Source organism: Oncorhynchus gorbuscha, linkage group LG25 (genome assembly GCF_021184085.1).
Source record: "Oncorhynchus gorbuscha isolate QuinsamMale2020 ecotype Even-year linkage group LG25, OgorEven_v1.0, whole genome shotgun sequence".
NCBI classification, from domain to species: domain Eukaryota; kingdom Metazoa; phylum Chordata; class Actinopteri; order Salmoniformes; family Salmonidae; genus Oncorhynchus; species Oncorhynchus gorbuscha.
The window spans coordinates 3,857,727-3,878,856 of NC_060197.1; the positions used below are offsets into that span (position 1 = coordinate 3,857,727).

General features: G+C 42.4%; 3 protein-coding genes across 7 annotated transcripts; 2 read left to right on the forward strand and 1 right to left on the reverse strand.

Annotated features, from left to right (window-relative positions):
- Nucleotides 1–1,575: 1,575 nt before the first annotated feature.
- Nucleotides 1,576–14,500, forward strand: LOC124014563 (transmembrane 7 superfamily member 3-like). Its single transcript, XM_046329716.1, has 12 exons — nucleotides 1,576–1,885; nucleotides 3,315–3,469; nucleotides 5,379–5,529; nucleotides 6,022–6,142; nucleotides 7,388–7,562; nucleotides 7,696–7,873; nucleotides 8,413–8,499; nucleotides 8,939–9,019; nucleotides 10,361–10,513; nucleotides 10,659–10,756; nucleotides 12,830–12,992; nucleotides 13,109–14,500. The coding sequence occupies exons 1-12, from the start codon at nucleotides 1,717–1,719 to the stop codon at nucleotides 13,360–13,362; spliced, it is 1,785 nt and encodes a 594-aa protein (XP_046185672.1). The 5' UTR covers nucleotides 1,576–1,716; the 3' UTR covers nucleotides 13,363–14,500.
- Nucleotides 14,501–15,040: 540 nt separating this feature from the next.
- On the reverse strand, nucleotides 15,041–18,896 carry LOC124014056 (FGFR1 oncogene partner 2 homolog). Of its 3 annotated transcripts, none has more exons than XM_046328740.1 (6): nucleotides 18,627–18,893; nucleotides 17,551–17,669; nucleotides 17,321–17,438; nucleotides 17,036–17,178; nucleotides 16,808–16,921; nucleotides 15,047–16,689 (listed from the first exon to the last, which is right to left on the reverse strand). In XM_046328740.1, the coding sequence occupies exons 2-6, from the start codon at nucleotides 17,557–17,559 to the stop codon at nucleotides 16,552–16,554; spliced, it is 522 nt and encodes a 173-aa protein (XP_046184696.1). In that variant the 5' UTR covers nucleotides 17,560–17,669; nucleotides 18,627–18,893; the 3' UTR covers nucleotides 15,047–16,551. The 3 variants fall into 3 exon arrangements, with proteins under 3 accessions (XP_046184694.1, XP_046184696.1, XP_046184695.1); XM_046328739.1 differs by having other exon boundaries at nucleotides 15,050–16,689; nucleotides 17,551–17,704; XM_046328738.1 differs by having other exon boundaries at nucleotides 15,041–16,689; nucleotides 16,808–17,178; nucleotides 17,551–17,704; nucleotides 18,627–18,896.
- LOC124014057 (mediator of RNA polymerase II transcription subunit 21) lies at nucleotides 18,197–21,130 on the forward strand. Of its 3 annotated transcripts, none has more exons than XM_046328743.1 (5): nucleotides 18,197–18,329; nucleotides 18,924–19,020; nucleotides 19,300–19,414; nucleotides 20,053–20,153; nucleotides 20,628–21,130. In XM_046328743.1, exons 2-5 carry the CDS (start codon nucleotides 18,979–18,981, stop codon nucleotides 20,805–20,807), a joined length of 438 nt encoding a protein of 145 aa, XP_046184699.1. In that variant the 5' UTR covers nucleotides 18,197–18,329; nucleotides 18,924–18,978; the 3' UTR covers nucleotides 20,808–21,130. The 3 variants fall into 3 exon arrangements, with proteins under 3 accessions (XP_046184699.1, XP_046184697.1, XP_046184698.1); XM_046328741.1 differs by having other exon boundaries at nucleotides 18,270–18,329; nucleotides 18,934–19,020; XM_046328742.1 differs by having other exon boundaries at nucleotides 18,311–18,329; nucleotides 18,905–19,020.

The window sequence follows — 21,130 nt, forward strand, 5'->3', positions numbered from 1 at the left end:
GGTGGTAAAGTGGGAGATTTGTACAGGGTAAAAGGGATCTTGAAGAAGGAAGGTTATCACTCCATTTTGCAACGCCATGCCATACCCTGTGGACGGCGCTTGATTGGAGCCAATTTCCTTCTGCAACAGGACAATGACCCAAAGCACAGCTCCAAACTATGCAAGAACTATTTAGGGAAGAAGCAGTCAGCTGGTATTCTGTCTATAATGGAGTGGCCAGCACAGTCACTGGATCTCAACCCTATTGAGCTGTTGTGGGAGCAGCTTGATCATATGGTATGTAAGGAGTGCCCATCAAGCCAATCCAACTTGTGGGAGGTTCTTCAGGAAGCATCAGGTGAAATCTCTTCAGATTACCTCAACAAATTGACAACAAGAATAGCGAATGTCTGCAAGGCTGTAATTGCTGCAAATGGAGGATTCTTTGACAAAAGCCAAGTTTGAAGGACACAATTATTATTTCAATTAAAAATCATTATTTATAACCTTGTCAGCGTCTTGACTATATTTCCTATTAATTTTGCAACTAATTTCATGTATGTTTTCACGGAAAACAAGGACATTTCTAAGTGACCCCAAACTTTTGAACGGTAGTGTATGTATATATATATAATTCCACTTTGAAAATATGGGGTATTGTGTGTAGGCCAGAGACAACGAAAAAAATGCAATTTAATACATTTTAAATTCAGGCTGCAATACAACCAAATGTGGAAAAAGTCAAGGTGTGTGAATACTTTCTGAGGGCAATGTATCGGTTTCATAATTATTATTATGTTTTTTTTTAAATCAGATATTGTGCATTTTACTGAAATTTCCACAAAATTCTCATTACCGTAATAGTCCAAAAAGTAATAAACCAATACCATTCTAATATTTTGTTCACATTTCTCGCCAAATAAAATATCCTGAGTTAAACATAACACTGAAAATAAAATAAAATAATAAAAAAGCTATACAATTATATCAGACTTTTTTCCAATTTGAGTGTTTTAGACGTTTTTGTAAGGAAAAGGTAAATTGCATAAAGTGGGTGATTGAGAATAAGAACTTAATTCTGAAGGCATTGAAATTAAATCAATTAACTTAACCTCTACAACTCTAGATGATGCATCATAGGTAAATAAAACTAAATATGATAGTTTAATGTAAATGTCAACGTGTGTTACATTTGATGATTTATGGACAAACTACAGCAACATATTTTGTGTTTTATTCAAATAAATGTGGTTTTCTAAAGTAAAATTGTATACAATCTGGACCCGAGAATTTAGTCTGGATGCATTTCGGTAATGAGAATTTGGTATGAAAATGTACAAAATTCTGTAGAACGTTAAAAACCGATTTAAAATATACACTTTGCCAAAAATGATACATCCTAATCCTTAGAATGATAGTTGATTTTTGCAGATGCATCATGGTTTTGTAAATCAATTTGCTACAGATATGTTTAAAACTGGTTTCATGATAATCACCCAGTTGCTGTTTTGTTCAGTGATTGGGCAAATGTAAACCCAGCACGAGGTTACAATCTCTGTGCTCTGGAAAGCCCGCTAGGACTGGGGACTGGGACCTGCCCAGTTTGTTTTGACGTCTCCTGGAGAAAGGAAGTGGCTTGCAGCAGTTGACATTCGTAGTACGTTTGAGCGACCGGACGTGGTTGGAGTTGTTCCGCGGAAGCAACAACAGCAATGAAAACGAATTTGTAGCCACACTATGTTGCACTGGCCTGTAGCTTTTATTGAATATCTCAGCAACTGTATTGCAAGTGAATGTAGCAGACTAGGAAGTAGGAACGTGGGCCTGAAGAAAATGCCGTCCTCCTGGCTAATGTACATATTTTTATATGTCTTGGTCTGTGATGGAGTTGTAGCACAAGTGGAAAGTAAGTCGTGCTTTTAATATTTTAAAATAAAATTGGCAAGAGATTAATTTGCATAACTTTCAGATTACATCAAGGTTGCTGGTTGAAAGCCAATCATACTCTAGCTAACGTTAGCGTCTTATTGTTTTATATGAAGAAGATATATACATACGCCTTCTTTGAATGTCTTCAACAGTAAAATAGTTATGTGGAATTAGTCTGGGATTTCAAAAAAGGCTTTTATTGTTCATGGTAAATAAAAAAAAGTGTTATCTTTCACTCAATTTCATACCCAGGTTGTATAGGCTATGTAAATGCTACAGTAAACATAGGATAACATGCTGATTGTATACACCCACTCCTGCCATGCCAGTATGCACAACATTAAAAAATAGATATTTCTCTCATGGAATCTAATTCCTTTAATACTACATATAATTGAAATGTAGGGCTAATTAAACTGCAAGTGAAATGGCCGCTAGTGAGGCATCTTTGGATTGGCCCTAGTGGACAGGTTGGATGCCATTGACATATTTAATGCTTGAGAAAGCAGCAGGCATTAGGAATTGGCTGCTTATGTTTTTTTTTTGTTAAACGAATGGAAAAGAACCCATCATGGCAGTCATGCTTCTTTTTCAGTCTATAACAAACCATCACGTTTTGGAAGATTCAACAGAGAGAGAGAGAGAAAAGAGACCGGTGAGAAAGCCAGGTGACAATTCAGGAGGTATGGATAGACAGAGACAAGAAAAGTAGACGCAAGGCTGTACAAAGGATGGGGAGAGTAGAAAGTGAAAAAGTCTGTGCAATACACAATCAGTGAGAACAACCAGCAGTCTATTTGGTGTCGCAATAGTTACAATACAATAGTTGTGTTGTATGAGGATCTAGCCTGCCTTGTTTTTGGTATATGTTGCGGATTAAAGGTGTCCTTCTCAGATGTACTTACGATAGGCTCACATCCTGGATGATGTCACAACCACAGGGGTAACCACATAGTCACAGCACCCTGTGCGAGATTTATCAGTGGGCCGTCAATGGAAATCAGAACAGCAGAACTGGAAAGACATTCACACTTACGGGTGGCCAACTCATAAAACATTTTAGAAAAAGGCTCAGTGCTTTTATCCTTGCAAGGTGAGGTATTGAGTGGTATTGAAAACAGCGGTGTCAATACTTTTTACCACTACCTTTTTGAGAAAAAAGTATTACTAGTTAAACAGAATCTCTTTCTCTGAGCAATTGTATTAGTTTAAAACAATATCATTTTCAAATTTGTTGAGCATAGAATATACTGTAGCTCAGTATTTGAATTTTTGATTTTATACAGTCATTTTGGCTCATCTTTAACGGTGTCAATAATTTAGGAACCACTGTATATAAATAAACCTAGTAACAGGTTGTGGATAGCCTGGGAGGATAATGCTGTAACATGTATTTCCTCCCTCAGATCGGGTGGTTTTCCTGTTCAACACCTTTCAGAACGTGAATGTGAATGAGAACGAGACCGTGCAGGCTGTGGTCTCCAGAATCCCCCTTGACGTGGCCTTTATCACCCTCCAGTTCCACACACAGCACAGCAATGCTACGCTGTCCTACACCAGGGTAAGACACTGGCTCACGCACAAACACAAACACACACGCTCACAGTAAAATAGATTAAGTCTAATTAGTCTAATTCAGGTCAATGTTCATTCATTCAATATGACCTATTACCCTATCAAACACATACAAACAAACTCACACACACGATCGGCACTGATTGGTTCACTGACTTGTGGAGGGAAGTCAGATGATGTGGAACTAGGCTGGTTGCTCATCATGGGAGGAAGACGGGCATGAGGCAAGGGTAAGGTGGATTGACCAATCCTGGCCTTGGTCCCAGAGATCCTAAGGGTTGGGTGACGAAACAATTGCCAATCACCCTATCACACACACCATTTCTAGTGACCCACTTGCGGCAGAGTCTTGTGAGATTTGCAGACACTCTGAGTAGAGCTGTGGTCATGTGTTAGGCTGGTCACAAGCTCTTTGGTGCTGACGGAAACCTTTGTGAATGCCTTTCCCTCTTTCTACTGAAAATGCTTTGAACTAACTCAAAGTAGCCGTAACTCAAAGTAGCCGTAACTCAAAGTAGCCGTAACTCAAAGTAGCCGTAACTCAAAGTAGCCGTAACTCAAAGTAGCCGTAACTCAAAGTAGCCGTAACTCAAAGTAGCCGTAACTCAGAATAGCCGTAACTCAGAATAGTCGTAACTCAAAGTAGCCGTAACTCAAAGTAGTCGTAACTCGGAATAGTCGTAACTCGGAATAGTCGTAACTCGGAATAGTCGTAACTCGGAATAGTCGTAACTCGGAATAGTCGTAATAATAGTCGTAACGGAATAGTCAACTCGAATAGTCGTAACTCGAATAGTCGTAACTCGGAATAGTCGTAACTCGAATAGTCGTAACTCAATAGTCGTAATAATAGTCGTAACGAATAGTCGTAACTCAATAGTCGTAATAATAGTCGTAACTCGGAATAGTCGTAACTCGGAATAGTCGTAACTCGGAATAGTCGTAACTCGAATAGTCGTAACTAATAGTCTCGGAATAGTCGAATAATAGTCGTAACTCAGAATAGTCGTAACTCGGAATAGTCGTAATAATAGTCGTAACGGAATAGTCGTAACTCGAATAGTCGTAACTCGGAATAGTCGTAACTCGGAATAGTCGTAACTCGGAATAGTCGTAACTCGGAATAGTCGTAACTCGGAATAGTCGTAACTCGGAATAGTCGTAACTCGGAATAGTCGTAACTCGGAATAGTCGTAACTCGGAATAGTCGTAACTCGGAATAGTCGTAACTAGTCGTAACTCAGAATAGTCGTAACTCGGAATAGTCGTAACTCAGAATAGTCGTAACTCAGAATAGTCGTAACTCAGAATAGTCTTAACACAAGTAACTCAAAGTAGTTGTAACTCATGGTGGGAATAGGCTAAAGCAGTAAACATGCTCTGACTGTAGTGAAGTCAACAATGAAAACTGTCCCCAACTATTAAGGGGCAAATGTACCAAACACATCGTAGACGGTTAATGAGTGTCGTCTGGAAGTGAATATCACTACAAGTCGTTCTTTCTCCACTGTCTGTCAAAACCATCTGGCAGGTATAGCCTACAGCTAGGTGAGAAGAGGTGGTCAGCCGGGCGTCTGTGCACATTTCAGTAGTACTTTACATTACAGCACTGAATAAAGCAGTAATAACATGGTGGTAGTATGGTAACTACTACGTTAGAGTTACTCACAATGGAGACATTATTTGCCAGGATACATAGAAAATTGAGAGCAACTGAAACTTTCAGGCAAATCAGTGCATTGAAATCAACTAAATACTGACTTAGAGCTTTAGAACACGGGTCTTCATGGGATTTCAGGCTTTGTTTTGGCGACAGAGTTGGATGGAAATAGGGCTGTGTTGTTTACTGACTATTTGAGTGATTTTCTGGTTGTCTGGTTGACTACTTTGGGCAGATGCCAGAGCTTGGCCTCTCTCTAACAGCGGTGGACTCAGGCCTTCTCTCACCCCTGATCCCCGGTCAGACCAAGCTCTCCTGGTTCCTGCTGGCCCCTGATGGGGACTCTGTGGCCGGCACTGGGGTCATCCTCCCCTACACCAGCTCTGGTATGTATGCCCTTCCATCTCCGTTTCCCAAAATAATCCACCAATTCCTCTAAGTTTTAGGTGGCCTCCCACTATCTGTCAATGCCTTACATCACTTTTAGTGTTCCAGGATATTTTACCTGACTACTCACCCTCAATCCACCATTGTTTTAACCACTCCATATACCATGTCAAAACAATAGCAAGAGTATCTTGTAGATGTGGACTGTTTCAAACAAACCCCAAAACAAAGTATGTCAGTTTGATTATTGAACAAAACAAATAGTCAACTGAGAACAAATTTCAAAGCTGTTTTGTCTTCCACCAAACTGATTGTATCTGTGTAGAGTAATCTGCACTCTACAACTTCTCCGCAGTCACCAGTAGGCCATCTGCATAGACCAATGGTACAAACTCTCAACAGTCTGCTACTACTGTACTGTCAATGGACTTCAAGAAAAAACAGTAACTTGATTGGCTGGTTTTAATAACGTGTTTTCTCTCTCTCTGCAGACCCAGTCCCTGGAGCTTGTAATCTGGAGTTTGGCCTGGACATTGACCCAAATATCTATCTCCACTACAACATTTTTGAGACTACTATCCGATTTGCACCTGCAAATATTGGATATTCAAGGTAACAACACACTAGAGGGTTTATGAATGAGAATCTTTGATTTAATCACTTCTGTCTCACTGCAAACAGATGTGAGGCAGGGCGCACTCTGCATATGTTTTCGTTTTAAAGTTAACCCTGGTGAAAAGTCAACAATTAGCCAAAGAAATTGTCCTGTGACTGAAAGACAATGCATTCTTATGAGTGCATTATGTTTTGTCCTACATTTGTGTGGCTTTCGTTGTGGTGGAAGCAGAGTCAGAAATGTTTTAATGCCAGGGCTCTGTCTAGGAATGTGCTTTAGTAGAGAAAATAGATTTACCCACAAGTGGTGAGGTACAGTGATTGGAACCCAACCTCTTAAGCATTTTGGGAGAGGGAAATGATTGATATTTTCTTATGTAAATAAAGAAAATACTTTGTTGCTATTAATCAGGCTATGGTGTGATAATGATCATAGGAGTTGGCAAGACAGCCCAAACAGATCTGGTGACCAGGATATGGGAAGTGCTGGCTTTTAGTATTTCCACATACAGTACCTACTCACTCGCATTACACGGACCGCAGAGTGGAAACACACACACACACACACTCTCTCTCTCTTCCTATTGTGCATCAAGCAGCTATAATGTAACATTGGCCTGTGGTCTGTAGACTGAACTGTATCTAAATTTACCTGGAACAAAAATAAATAGGTTTTGAAAAGCAGTGATTCAAAAAGCAAAAGACCAAAGAGGTCTGGGAGGTCTAGGGAGGTCTGTGGCTAAACAAAAAAAGAGTCTCAAAGATTTTGAATGAGACAAAAGTGATGGGGACACTTATTTTGCATAGTCTCTGAATTGTATTTAAAAAAAAGAAAGAGACTCCGGCCCTTTCCGTTGCAGTTTCATATTGTTGTGTTATTATTATTTGTGACGGCCCGTCATGGAATGTTTTAAAATATTTTTTTTTTACAACATTTCTGTTTTAAAGCTAGAATCCTTAATAGCTGAATGTCAGTTTAGGATATTACAACAACAAAGAAGTTACTGTAAACAACCACTGTTTTTCTCCTCTGACATCACTGTACACACGATAGAACAGCCAAATATGCAGTGCACTTTTTCCCCCGCAGCCGGACTCTTCTCTGCTCTGTTTTCATCAACAAAACAATAACAAATGCACTGGGGGGCGAACAGTGGTGCTGTTTCCCCCAAATGCACATTCGTAATTTAAAGCAAACTTTCAGAATCCATTGTGAATTGACCTCTGTTTTAACCTCCTCAGGGGCTCCAATCCGCCCGCCTGTGACACTGAAGAAGTAGGTGAAAACACTCGATGGCGCCTGAGGTATGACATCTACCAGTACTTCCTGCCTGAGAGTGACCTTTCAGAGCAGAGCCTCATCACCAGCATCCAGAGTGTGGCCAATGTGCAGACCATGAAAGAGCATGGGAAAAGGGTGAGTTGATAATAGTGTGAATGTAGTGCAAAATGGACATTTAATAAAAATACAGATTGGGATTGTAGAATGTAAACTTGCTGGTTGTGGTGTACTGGTATGGTGAGATTTTCTATTTTTTTTCTCCCTGTAGGTCATGACACTATCATCCAATGATAAGACAGAGGTAGAGTTTAGCTCCATCCCGGGCCAGGGTGTCATCTACTCTGTCATAGTCAGAGACCCAGTGCTTAACACCTCTTCCTCGTATATCCCTGTCCACACCTACGCATGCAGCTTCTCCTCCACCCTAGATGGCTGCGACACTCTGGGTAAGTGGAACAACCAGCACTGGGTCAAAAGGGTCTTTTTGCAGGGAAACGTCAGTCAATATATTTCTATAATAGAGACATTTCTAAAGATATCAGAGTATTCCTGTCTGAATTCCCGGGGCCTTATTCAATGAGTCTTGTTGTTGAGTGGAAGAAGAGCATCATGTCATTCTACACAGAAGACGTTTACTCTACTGCAATCGTTCTGGCTGAGACCTTGAGGGCTACTTCTGTGGAAATCTTATAGAATGCACCTTGAAGGAGAGCATGCATTTAAGACCAGGGAAGATCAACACCAGTCCCCTGGGAATATGTTGTCAGCTGATTTCAGCCTCTATCTTGTTTAGCAACTGACTTATGAGCCCATATGTCAACTCTTGTCAACAGTAACACACTGTAATGGAGCAATAAGCAATTTCAGAGCAGGAGATAAAAGAGAAACAATCGACATAGTGTCTCTTGTATGACCAACAACAAGTTAGACCAACTATGGGGAAAGACAGAATGACTAAAGGTTGATGTACTTTCTTTTCTTCTAGGGAAGATATCCACAAGGATCTTCTTCACCATCGCTGGTTTAGCTGGCCTCTTCGTGTGCTTCTTTGGGCACCGCTTCTTCAAATGTGGTGAGTAGGTGGAAACAAGTGTTGACTTACCAAGTTTTCCACTACATCACTGGAAGATAAGTCTGGGAAGTCGAGGGCTTTTCCTCCCTGTAGAACACCAGTAATAAATAGCCGCTCCCAACTAGCTGTATCCCAGTAATTGATGGTTTGTGAAAGTCCAAGTGTCATTTAAAGTTCATGCCAGCCAACTAATGAAAATATGGCCTGGAGGTTAAAGGTCTTTTTGTAAACTGTTGCTCCCACATAATGGGCAAAAATAATGTGAAAGAAAAATAATAAATAGACTATTCGCTGGTCATGTGTTTAGTTCAGTAGCAAGTTTAATCTGGGTCTATGAAACCAGCCGTAGATGTCATGCTAGAAAATGTGTGTTTACTGTGTTGCTCTCCCGTATTAAACTTTCCTCCCTTCTTCCCCTCTCCATCCTCCTCTCTCTTAGAGCTATTCTGTATGGGCTTTGGCTTTGCAGCGTTTCTTTTTTTTGTCCTGATCACAAGAACTACAAAACTGGACTATGACAGTAGGTTCAAGTGATTTCAAATGAACATAAGATTGTAGACCTTGTCAGCCAGGTTGATAAGGACATTAATTATGTTGTGTGTTTTTTCTATAGTAAATATTGGTCTTCAGTTTATTTGGTCATATGCTTGTTCAGTTCTCTCTGTACTCCCTTTGTAGTTTTCAATGCGTCTCCAAAGCATACAGTATTTTGGAATGAAATTAGCCATACAAACTGGCTTTGCGGCCAAACAAATTGCATTAATCGTCACAGGGCTTTCATAAATGCGAATTAGATAGTCATGCCATGTCAATATGATTTTCCCCAAAAATTATCCTATTTTAATTTGGAAGCTCCTGAAAGCATAGAGTTTTTCTGTGATTCAATCAGGTCAGCTCAGTAGAAAGAAACTCCTGTTGGTTTCATTAACTGGGAAATGCAATCAGATTCGCCAATACTAAGTCAGTACAGTTGTTACAGTATGAAGATGAGTGATATTAAATTTTTTTAAATTAATTTAACCTTTGTTTAACTAGGCATTTATTTACATCTTATTTACAATGCATCTTATTTACAATGACAGCCTAGGAACAGTGGGTTAACTGCCTTGTTCATGGGCAGAACAACAGATTTATACCTTGTCAGCTCGAGGATTCGATCTAGCAACGTTTCGGTTACTGGCCCAACACTCTAACCACTCGGATACCTGCCGCCTCACATGCCATCTAAAAGGCAGAGCAAAACATGTCAAGTATGCATTTTATGCTTATTTTACAGTTTGTGTATTTTGATTTGGAGAAACCTAGAATGCCTTGCATGGGTATTTGTGCTCCCCATATGCAAGGTGATGTCAGTGTTGGCTTGTATATGTGTTACGTGTTAGTCATAGAGGATGGCGGTGAGCGTTTGAATTCAGAATTACACACTCGAACCCTAATGTGATTTGGTCAGTGGTGGAGCTGATGGATGGGTGGCAGAACGCATCCAGGACGCAATGGGAAACTTCCCCAGTGCACAACACACAGTTCAGTGTGAAACAACACATTTCTGCATAGAACAAACATCTCACTGTAAAAGCCCATTCCAGTAATTAAGTTGGCGCACGGGTTCCAACATGCTGAAGAACACATGGTTTAGTATATAGATAATTAAAGAATGTTAATCTATCTGTAGAGAAGTTGAGTTTAGAATTGATGGAGAAATTCCTGGACTTGCTTTCATTTATTTGGGGTCAGTCTGAGTTGGACCCCCTGCCAGAAGCTCAGGTTATCATTCTTCTATGGCTCTATGAAAAATAAAGATATTTGTCCAACTCCCTCTCCGTCTGACCCTGACAGAAGTGTCTGTGTTTCCTCCCTGCAGTCCGCCTGACCCTGGCAGCAGTGATTGGCGTAGTGGGGGGAGTTATCCTGGTGACGAGCTGGTGGCGCTTCGGCTCAGTTATGTCCTGTGTCGTCGTCGTCGGTCTCATGTTGGGGTTCCTCATCTCCTCCATTGTCTTCTTCACGCCTGTCGGTAAAAGAACCAAAAAACACCTATGTCAGATTATTATTTATTTGATTGACTAGTCCAAGCAGGATAATGCTCAATCAGCTTAATGTTGTATGACACAGAAAGTATTGTAACAAAGTTGTAAAAAAAAATCTCATCACTTCCTCAGGTGACATACAGGTGTTCCGTTCGAATGTGGTGTTCTGGGTGACGTTCAGCTGCATCGTGGTGGGGGTACCGCTCTTCTTTGTCCGCTGGCCAAGAGAGGTAGGCCCGGGTCCCTACCCCTCTGCACTTTCTTTACAGTGGCTGTCCAATTCAACGCCATAGTCTTCTCCCACTTTAAACTCAAGAAGGGCTTAGAACTTTCAAAGATTTCAAATCAAATCAAATTGTATTTGTCACATACACATGGTTAGCAGATGTTAATCCGAGTGTAGTGAAATGCTTGTGCTTCCAGTTCCGACAATGCAGTAATAACCAACAAGTAATCTAGCTAACAATTCCAAAACTACTACCTTATAGACACAAGTGTAAGGGGATAAAGAATATGTACATAAAGATATATGAATGAGTGATGGTACAGAGCGGCATAGGCAAGATACAGTAGATGGTATTGAGTACAGTATATACATATGAGATGAGTATGTAAACAAAGTGGCATAGTTAAAGTGGCTAGTGATACATGTATTACATAAAGATGCAGTAGATGATATAAAGTACAGTATATACGTATACATATGAGATGAATAATGTAGGGTATGTAAAGATTATATTAGGTAGCATTGTTTAAAGTGGCTAGTGATATATTTTACATCATTTCCCATCAATTCCCATTATTAAAGAGGCTGGAGTTGAGTCAGTGTGTTGGCAGCAGCCACTCAATGTTAGTGGTGGCTGTTTAACAGTCTGATGGCCTTGAGATGGAAGCTGTTTTTCAGTCTCTCGGTCCCAGCTTTGATGCACCTGCACTGACCTCGCCTTCTGGATGATAGCGGGGTGAACAGGCAGTGGCTCGGGTAGTTGTTGTCTTTGATCTTTATGGCCTTCCTGTGACATCGGATGGTGTAGGTGTCCTGGAGGGCAGGTAGTTTGCCCCCGGTGATGCGTTGTGCAGACCTCACTACCCTCTGGAGAGCCTTTCGGTTGTGGGCGAAGCAGTTGCCGTACCAGGTGGTGATACAGCCCGACAGGATGCTCTCGATTGTGCATCTGTAGAAGTTTGTGACTGCTTTTGGTGACAAGCCAAATTTCTTCAGCCTCCTGAGGTTGAAGAGGCGCTGCTGCGCCTTCTTCACGATGCTGTCTGTGTGGGTGGACTAATTCAGTTTGTCTGTGATGTGTACGCCGAGGAACTTAAAACTTACTACCCTCTCCACTACTGTTCCATCGATGTGGATAGGGGGGTGTTCCCTCTGCTGTTTCCTGAAGTCCACAATCATCTCCTTAGTTTTGTGGACGTTGAGCGTGAGGTTATTTTCCTGACATCACACTCCGAGGGCCCTCACCTCCTCCCTGTAGGCCGTCTCGTCGTTGTTGGTAATCAAGCCTACCAGTGTTGTTTCGTCCGCAAACTTGATGATTGAGTTGGAGGCGTGCGTGGCCACGCAGTCGTGGGTGAACATGGAGTACAGGAGAGGGCTCAGAACGCACCCTTGTGGGGCCCCAGTGTTGAGGATCAGCGGGGTGGAGATGTTGTTGCCTACCCTCACCACCTGGGGTCTGCCCGTCAGGAAGTCCAGTACCCAGTTGCACAGGGCGGTGTCGAGACCCAGAGTCTCGAGCTTGATGACGAGCTTGGAGGGCACTATGGTGTTAAATGCCGAGCTGTAGTCGATGAACAGAATTCTCACATTAGGTATTCCTCTTGTCCAGATGGGTTAGGGCAGTGTGCAGTGTGGTTGAGATTGCATCGTCTGTGGACCTATTTGGGCAGTAAGCAAATTGGAGTGGGTCTAGGGTGTCAGGTAGGGTGGAGGTGATATGGTCCTTGACTAGTCTCTCAAAGCACTTCATGATGACGGAAGTGAGTGCTACGGGGCGGTAGTCGTTTAGCTCAGTTACCTTAGCTTTCTTGGTAACAGGAACAATGGTGGCCCTCTTGAAGCATGTGGGAACAACAGACTGGGATAGGGATTGATTGAATATGTCCGTAAACACACCAGCCAGCTGGTCTGCGTATGCTCTGAGGGCGCGGCTGGGGATGCCGTCTGGGCCTGCAGCCTTGCGAGGGTTGACACGTTTAAATGTTTTCCTCACGTCGGCTGGGTGGGTTGGGAGGACAAATATGGAAATGGAGCCTCTGGGTAAAATTGCTGTGTGGGTGTTGTCTGTCTGCAGGGTAACATCATTACGTGTGGTGTAGCTGGAGCCTATGCTGTGGTGCTGGCTGTGAATGCTTACATATATACCAGCCTCTCCTACATCACCCTTAACATCCTCAAACGCTTCCTCAACGACAACTTCAGCAAGGCCTTTACTGATGTGCCTTTCCAGGACATTGGTGAGTAAAATCACTTCAGAGAGTTTTCTTTTATTTAACCTGCAGGCAAGGCCATATGTTGGGCACCTGATTTTGATCTTTCAACCTAACATATTTTTGTCCTCTTGGTCTTCCAGATTTCATCATGATCACAGTGTGGGTGGTTCTAGGTGTGTCTGGTATCGTGCTACAGCTCTACCGGGAACGCACACGGCCCTTCTTCCCCCCCAGCCCTTACCTCATGTGGCTGCAAGAGCGGGAGCGCCGCAAGACCAACATTCTGGACCCAAGCCACCACACGTCCTCACTCCCTTCCCGTCTCCTCGCCCGTGCCCGACAGCTGACTGGCAGGAGAGAGTCCGCTGGCGAGTGCACACCCCTCCTCCTTTAAACCCACTCATTTTACCCAGCCAGGTAGACAGATTCACCCCACTAGGAGGGTGCTATGGGGCATGGGCTCTCTATCTACAGGGAAAGCACCATTGCGTTTGGAGTCTTTCTATTCCAGATTATGTATGTTTTCATGCCTTTGATGATGGTAACAGTCCATTAAGGTAGTGTTTATATGCCTGGGGAGGAACTTTGTCACGAAGTGCACACAGAGAATTTTCAAAATATTATTTTCAAGCATGATTTGATTCACTTCCTCAGTCTTGTGGTATTTGGCTGCATGTTCTTAGAGGGTACTGAGGATGTTGTTACCGCAGCCACTTAATATTGTGCCAAAATAGTTGGCCACTATCTCCCCTAGTACATCACAGTGCCTTTAAACAACTAGGGTTACAGCATACCGGTATGGGCAACATATGTGTTTTAGTACCCCTGAATAGCACAAGAAAACATTTGGAACAGTAAGATGCAGACACATCATGCAGACAGTCTTTTTGAAATGGCTTTGACAGCAACATTTGGTAGGTAGGTATTCATTTTAGTGTAAAAGTAAGTATACTTTGTTTATCTTAATACCACTCAATGAAATTGGAGGGCATATGTCCCGCCAGTTTTAATGGGTATGACACCACTGTTCTGGGTATGCCCATTTTGGCTCCAATGGCTGCAAATTGTTTTTAATGTTTTGTCAACATTTTCGTATGCAAACTCACTTTTACACCATGTTCTGTAAAACTGAGGCCACTATTTTTTTTCTATTTACACATATGAACAATTACATTTAAGAAATATGAGCAATGTTTATATTGAAATATGCATGTGTTTTGGGGACCCTTTTTGCGAAACAGTTGTTGAATCGAACAATTAGTGGTATGGGTGGGAACTTGCAGCATAAAATGTATCCTCTCTTGATTTCATGGACATGTTTGATAGCACTCTAAAATCATAAACCACAAGTGGCAGGTGTAGGTGGATCCTGAGCACTGACGTTTATAGGAAATGGTGATATAGCCAAAATCAAATGTATTTATATAGCCCTTCGTACATCAGCTGATATCTCAAAGTGCTGTACAGAAACCCAGCCTAAAACCCCAAACAGCAAGCAATGCAGGTGTTGAAGCACATTGGCTAGGAAAAACTCCCTAGAAAGGCCAAAACCTAGGAAGAAACCGAGAGAGGAACCAGGCTATGAGGGGTGGCCAGTCCTCTTCCTCTTCCGGCTGTCCCGGGTGGAGATTATAACAGAACATGGTCAAGATGTTCAAATGTTCATAAATGACCAGCATGGTCAAATAATAGGTCTGGGACAGGTAGCATGTCCGGTGAACAGGTCAGGATACCGTAGCCGCAGGCAGAACAGTTGAAACTGGAGCAGCAGCAGGGCAAGGTGGACTGGGGACAGCAAGGAGTCATCATGCCAGGTAGTCCTGAGGCATGGTCCTAGGGCTCAGGTCCTCCGAGAGAGAGAAAGAGAATTGGAGAGAGCATACTTAAATTCACACAGGACACCAGATAAGACAGGAGATGTACTCCAGATATAACAAACTGACCCTAGCCCCCCGACACATAAACTACTGCAGCATAAATACAGAAGGCTGAGAGGGGAGGGGTCAGGAGACACTGTGGCCCCATCCGATGATACCCCTGGACAGGGCCAAACAGGAAGGATATAACCCCACCCACTTTGCCAAAGCACAGCCCCCACACCACTAGAGGGATATCTTCAACCACCAACTTACCATCCTGAGACAAGGCCGAGTATAGCCCACAAAGATCTCCGGTTTCCTGAAGTGTTGAGTTTATGTTCTCTATTGCCAGCTTTCGTTTGGTAAAGCATTTTCAGTGTTTCCCCTATGACTTTTCTTTAGCAGTGGTGCAAGGGTAGCTGGGTGGGTGCATTGCTAGTATTGTAAGCACAATGTCCTGCCAGCTATTCCCATAGACCTGCAATCATTGACCAAACGACTATCCCTTTAAAAGCGCGTCTCGGCAATTTATTGAACCTAGGGGAAACACTAATTTTAAGGTAGTCCAATATGTGTTTTGTGGGACTTTTTCTTTAGGTTATTCCTCTCTCATTACCCACCCAGTATGTGCTTTGGTATGAAAAGCTGGCTTATTAATGCATTCCCTGACCGATGTCAGTTTTTCCTCCAAATATTCAGTAATAGAAATTTAAGAGATTATTTTCCCTCTTGTGCAAAACAACAAGGTATCCTCAGATGCAGTGTAATATCCAACCAGTGATTTTGTGAATACTCGCCATTTGCACACGACAAGATGTTGAATTAAAATTTGATAGGGAATTTATTGATATTTTATGATTAGCAGAATCCCTGACAGGATTCAGATTAGGATTACAATGTCAAGGATGGGAAAGACTGAAATGCAGGCAGAAATGGCTATTTCTACTTTTCTCAGTTTGCAAACCAAAACACACAGGGGTGTGAGGACGCCGACAATGTAAAATTATAGCCATACTGTTGAAATTCCTCACTAGGAAATGCTTCTATGCACTAAGATTACTGATGAAGCTTTCTTAAAGGTCAAGGTTACCTTTCAGTATTTTTCACTACAGCTCTTAGGTACTTACCTTTTCATGTGCCATGTCTTGTTTTAAAATGGGTTGTTTGTCTACAGTGTTTGTTTTGTTGTGTGAGAAATTTGATAAATTTGTTTTCCCTAAAAATCACTTGTTTGTTTCTCTGCTCCTCTTGTCCCAAACGTTTGTCATCAGTGAAGTTGTGATGTATCATGGTGCAACCATACAGTAAGATATGCATTCCAAATAGTCCTGTTCACACATACGTTTTTTCCCACCACTGGGTTTCAGCCGGAGGCCACTGGCCAAACTTTAACATGTTTCTTTCAAGTGTTTTATTGTCATTCAAGAGCAGCACTTTCACTCATTCACACTTTAAAACCCCACAGGCTCATCAGATATAGCACAATGCGTGCCAGGACTAAAAATGCATGACAGACTAAACTGCTGGAGGATTTTCCCATTTGTCTCAGAGGCTTCCAACTGTATACCTCCAATGTAGTGTGACAGTTGGGCGGCAGTATGACCTGGGGCATCGTTCGTTGTTGAGTGCACTCTGGGAGTCTGTGTGGCTGTAGGTGATTGGGGGGGTATGGTCTGTACAAGGTGGGGGGCATATACACACTCCAAGCTCGTGCTGGTGTGGGCCTAACTCTTCCGGAGGCTGATGTCGGCACTGGTCAACAGGGCAGACAGGGATGTGCTATCCGAGGCCTCCTCTCTCGTCAGAACTAGGAAGGCTTCTCGACTGATCCCTAGCAGCTCACGAAGACCACTGTTCTCCAGCTGCTCAAAAAAAGACACGCATACATTTTTAACAGTATGTTTGAAATAGTAGTACTGTTAGTACTCAGTCAAATGCTTTTAGTAAACAGTGATAATACAGACAACCTGTGTGACTCACCTCTAGTTGCTTGATCCTCTCCTCATCTTCACACAACCTCCCCTCGTCCACTTCGATGGCCTTCCTCATCACCGTAGCCATCTCGTTGATCTTTTCTATGTGCGCTTGCATTTCCTGCAGAGTCATAGAATAGAAACAATATAAATATTTGCTTTGAACTTCTTCGATACAAGAAGAAAGGGTAGCTCCTGAGTGCGATGTGACACTAGAAGAGGGTGGGTCACTCACAGTGGTGTGCTGCTCCTTTAATTGGTTGACGATGGCTGGGTCATCCTTCTTACTGGCCATGAGGAGTCTGAAGACCTGCTCCCTGTATTTAGTCATGATGAGCTCTATGGCAGACTGGTGTTCCTCCAGGGAGGTTCTCAACTCTGCAGGGAGAGAAGATATAGATACACACATTTCTATGGATTTATCCAGACAGGGTACTTTTTCAACTGGTAATATGCCTGTTATGAAACCAATAAATAGAGTAGCTTAATTTGTTTTTCAGCTTATTACACTCTGCTCTACCTTTGTTTTCCTGCTGTAGGTCACGGATCTGCCGGTTTTCCTGCTGGATGCCCATGACGAGGCTGGAACGGGGCCGATGCCGGGCTACCCGGTTCAGCAACTCAATCTCCTCCTGATACTGCAAACAGATACACAGAACTCCAGTCAACTCAATAAAGGTCAGTTAAAGGCAAGTGTACCCTTTCCAACACCAATCAAAAGAGCTGCACCACCAGTGACATTGGCATTACCTGTTTCATGGCCTCCACCCTCTTGTTAAGGGACGTTGTCTGTTCGATAAGTACCTCTGCTGCATTGTCATGGTTGCGAAGTCTTTCCACCAGCGACTTGGCGTCTGACAATACATTTTCTAATGAACACGACATCTCTGTTTGAATAAGTACACTGGAAGGAAAATAAGGTTAAGATGCTGCTCCAAAGCCTCACCAAACATGAATACATCATTCAATTTCTCCCCCTTCTCCCTAGAATGTGCACTTGCTCACTGCCCCTCAAGGATTTGAAAGTATTGGATTGGTATAAGTATGTGCTACACTAGAGGGAGATCCAACCAGATTTATCAAATCAGTCCAAATGTAACTTAGAGGAAGATTTAAGATTCTAAGGCAAAGTTGCATCTTGGCATCCATTACAAAAATACTTGGCACATGAGCTTGTCAAAATGCATGGAATAAAATCCTGACAGAGTCACCATATCCAAACAATACTAAACATCATGATTTGACCTGGACCCTCATTCATGTACCTCTACTGCCTAAATAGCAAGCATAATCTCCCAGTCAGCAGGGACGTATTCATTACGTAAACCGTTTAACCTTTAAGAACCAAACAGAGAAAAACAAGAGTTTCTACTGGACAATTTAAGGAAGGTCCCGCCCCGTTTGCTTGCGTTTGGGAAACGTTTCACAATAGAATCGGCGTTATGAATACGCCACTGGTATACAGCTAACCTTCAGAGTTTGACTCTTTTTCCAGTGACTGACCAGTGGACACCAAAAGGATGTACTGGGTACTTTTACTTTACTTTAGCTATCTGATAATTACGACAACCTACTGACTGTCGCAATCGGAATGATGTTGTTCGACAGTTGTCAGTCAGATACTAGCTAGCGAATCAACGATGTTAGCTAGCTACAGTAGCTAGTTAAATGCTACGGAAATCAGGTGAATCGGTCACTGAAAATACAAGCAAACAAAAGCTGCAAGAGACTCATGTTGGTATTGTATTTTCTGAAAAGTTGCTATATTTAGCTGTCAGAAGAAAAGTGAAATTACACACAAAACGAACCAATACTCGTAGATTTACCTTAGCGAGAAACTCCTTAGCCAAGCGGTACACTTCCCGTTGTTACTGCTGCAGTCTGGGAAATGTATAAACACGTTCCGGATTCTTTAGATTACAAGCGCTGCGGTCAATCTGAATAGCCTCCCCTCCTTCTATATTCCAGTTAAGATAGCTAGGTCTATCAGACACTTTTTCCCAATCAGATACTGATTACATTACTTAATATCTCGGATGCTCATTTTCCAGTTTTCTTTCTTTGATTTTCTTTCACTGTGTGCGTTGTGTACTCCAACCTGTGGGTGGCAACAACACGCTAAGAAACATTTAGTCTGCCCGGAAATCCAATTTAGGAGAAGTAGGAGAAACAACAAAGATGGCGGACAGGCTAACGCAACTTCAAGATGCAGTCAATTCGGTATGATACATTTTTTTTCATTTAGCTATTAGTACACCCCACAATTTTTTTTCATGCTCAGCAAATTGTCATGTCACGTTTAGATTGACTGACTTAGTATTTGGAAGCGGACTAGGCTGAATAATGACAGCTAGCTAGTTGGCTAAGTTCTCTTTATCGTTTCTCGGTTGCAAGGTTTGCTGAGCTAATTAACTTTAGCTACCTAACAAACAATCACGTTGTTTAATGTCTTATATTTGTGTTAGGTCAAAATGCTGACGTGTTTTTGATGTCTTTCAGCTTGCTGATCAGTTTTGCAATGCAATCGGGGTGCTGCAGCAGTGTGCGCCGCCAGCTTCGTTCAGCAACATACAGACAGCAATCAACAAGGACCAGCCATCGAACCCCACTGAGGGTAAGGACATGTCAAATATTAGATCCAAGTGGGATACCATTGGGGCATGTTTGCCTTTGGGCGGGGCAACCTGAGTTCAAGACTTACACCCATCGTTTTCTACAAAGCAAATGTTATTTGCGCCGAATACAACAACAGGTCACCTTACAGTGAAATGCTTACATACAAGCCCTTAACCAACAATGCACTGGTGTCAGAAATGGGTTGTACTCCACATACATAGAATCCTTGATTCTATTTCTCTGATGTACTCCTGTGATGCTGTTGGAGGTAAGGATGGACATAAGAAGGCACTTGAAAGAAAGTTGGAGTGCTTCCAGTTCTGAGGGGTTTGTATAAGGAACCTAGCCAATGTAAGTCTGTTACGACTTTCCCCAAGTTGGAGCGGTGGACCGTGTGTTTGCCTTCGGACAGGGTGACCCAAGTTCAAGACATACCCTTGCCATTTGCTTACATTGTTAGCCACCAGCAATGTGAAAATCATTTGACACCTTGCTGATACAAATGTAATCTTATGCCGCATAAATATAATACAATTTGACGGAAATAACGACTTTGACCTAACAGCACTATTTGCATATGAAAAGTTTACGGATTACATCTTTAATTTGAAATGGGGTTGTTATTTCTTTCCCTAGAGTATGCCCAACTATTTGCTGCACTCATTGCCCGGACAGCTAAGGATGTGGACGTGCTGATTGACTCACTGCCTAGTGAGGAGTCCACGGCAGCTCTACAGGTATGGAGGTTGAATTTACTCCTGTGATTCAACAGGAGTGGAAAACCTCCAACTCGAATACCATTCCCATGTTGAAAATTATTATAGTACATTCTTTCAAGTGAAAGCGATAGTTCAATTCTAATTCTGTATTGCTATACTCTTACTTTGGAAATAGCATATGGAGCCAGTTGAGGACTGGCTGGAATCTGTAACTACTTTGGTTGCAATCCAAGTCAGACTTGTAAGTGGCTATCCTTAGCATTGGTTACCATAGCCCTGTCCCGGGCATACAAACAAATGGCTTTGTTAAATCACCTTATAAGAAGTCTAGATGGGAATATTTCCTCTCCACTCTCACTTTGGCACACTTTACTTCAAATAAATACTGTTTCTATACATTTTGTATGGAGATTTTAATGACTTTCTTCGCTCCCTCTTTTTCCCCTCACCACCTCTCACCTTTCTTATCTTATTCCCTGCCCCTCTCCCTAGGCGGCCAGTCTGCGGCAGTTGGAGGAGGAGAATCATGATGCAGCGGCACGTCTCGAAGAGGTGGTATACCGAGGGGACTTGCTACTGGAGAAGATCCAAAGCGCCCTGGCTGATATTGCTCAGTCACAACTTCGTACTCGCAGTGGAGGGCCCAGCCAGACCACACCGCCTGAATCATGACCCCCACACATGGGGCAAAGACATTCTCACATCACTTTCTCACATAAATACACCAGAGGGTGCAAATGTGTACAGGAAATCAAATAAAGAACCCACTGGGTGGACCTGAACAGCTGACCTCTCAAGGATGTGAATCTATGGAAAATACTTGTTGCGATATGTGAGTGGGACATTGGGAAGTTGGTGCTTGGGGAATTCAGTGAAGCAAGCCATGAACCCACATGTTCCTTTACACAAGGACATTGAGTTCTGCCAACAAGGAACTGTTTACTCTGTCCTTTTCTTAGCACACTCTATTTTGGATTAAAAAGCACTGCTCTGGT

Bases quoted from the DNA above. Each gene is read 5' to 3' on its own strand.
- LOC124014563 (XM_046329716.1), top strand. From the start codon at position 1,717: ATGTTGCACTGGCCTGTAGCTTTTATTGAATATCTCAGCAACTGTATT. The intron at 9,020-10,360 runs GTAGGTTCAAGT...TCCTCCCTGCAG, and splicing joins TACAAAACTGGACTATGACA to TCCGCCTGACCCTGGCAGCA. The intron at 10,757-12,829 runs GTAGGCCCGGGT...GTCTGTCTGCAG, and splicing joins TTGTCCGCTGGCCAAGAGAG to GGTAACATCATTACGTGTGG.
- LOC124014056 (XM_046328738.1), bottom strand. From the start codon at position 17,685: ATGTCGTGTTCATTAGAAAATGTATTGTCAGACGCCAAGTCGCTGGTG. The intron at 17,439-17,550 runs GTAATGCCAATG...ATCTGTTTGCAG, and splicing joins GGGTGGAGGCCATGAAACAG to TATCAGGAGGAGATTGAGTT. The intron at 17,179-17,320 runs GTAGAGCAGAGT...CTCTCCCTGCAG, and splicing joins CCTACAGCAGGAAAACAAAG to AGTTGAGAACCTCCCTGGAG.
- LOC124014057 (XM_046328741.1), top strand. The intron at 19,415-20,052 runs GTAAGGACATGT...TTCTTTCCCTAG, and splicing joins GCCATCGAACCCCACTGAGG to AGTATGCCCAACTATTTGCT. The intron at 20,154-20,627 runs GTATGGAGGTTG...CCCTCTCCCTAG, and splicing joins AGTCCACGGCAGCTCTACAG to GCGGCCAGTCTGCGGCAGTT.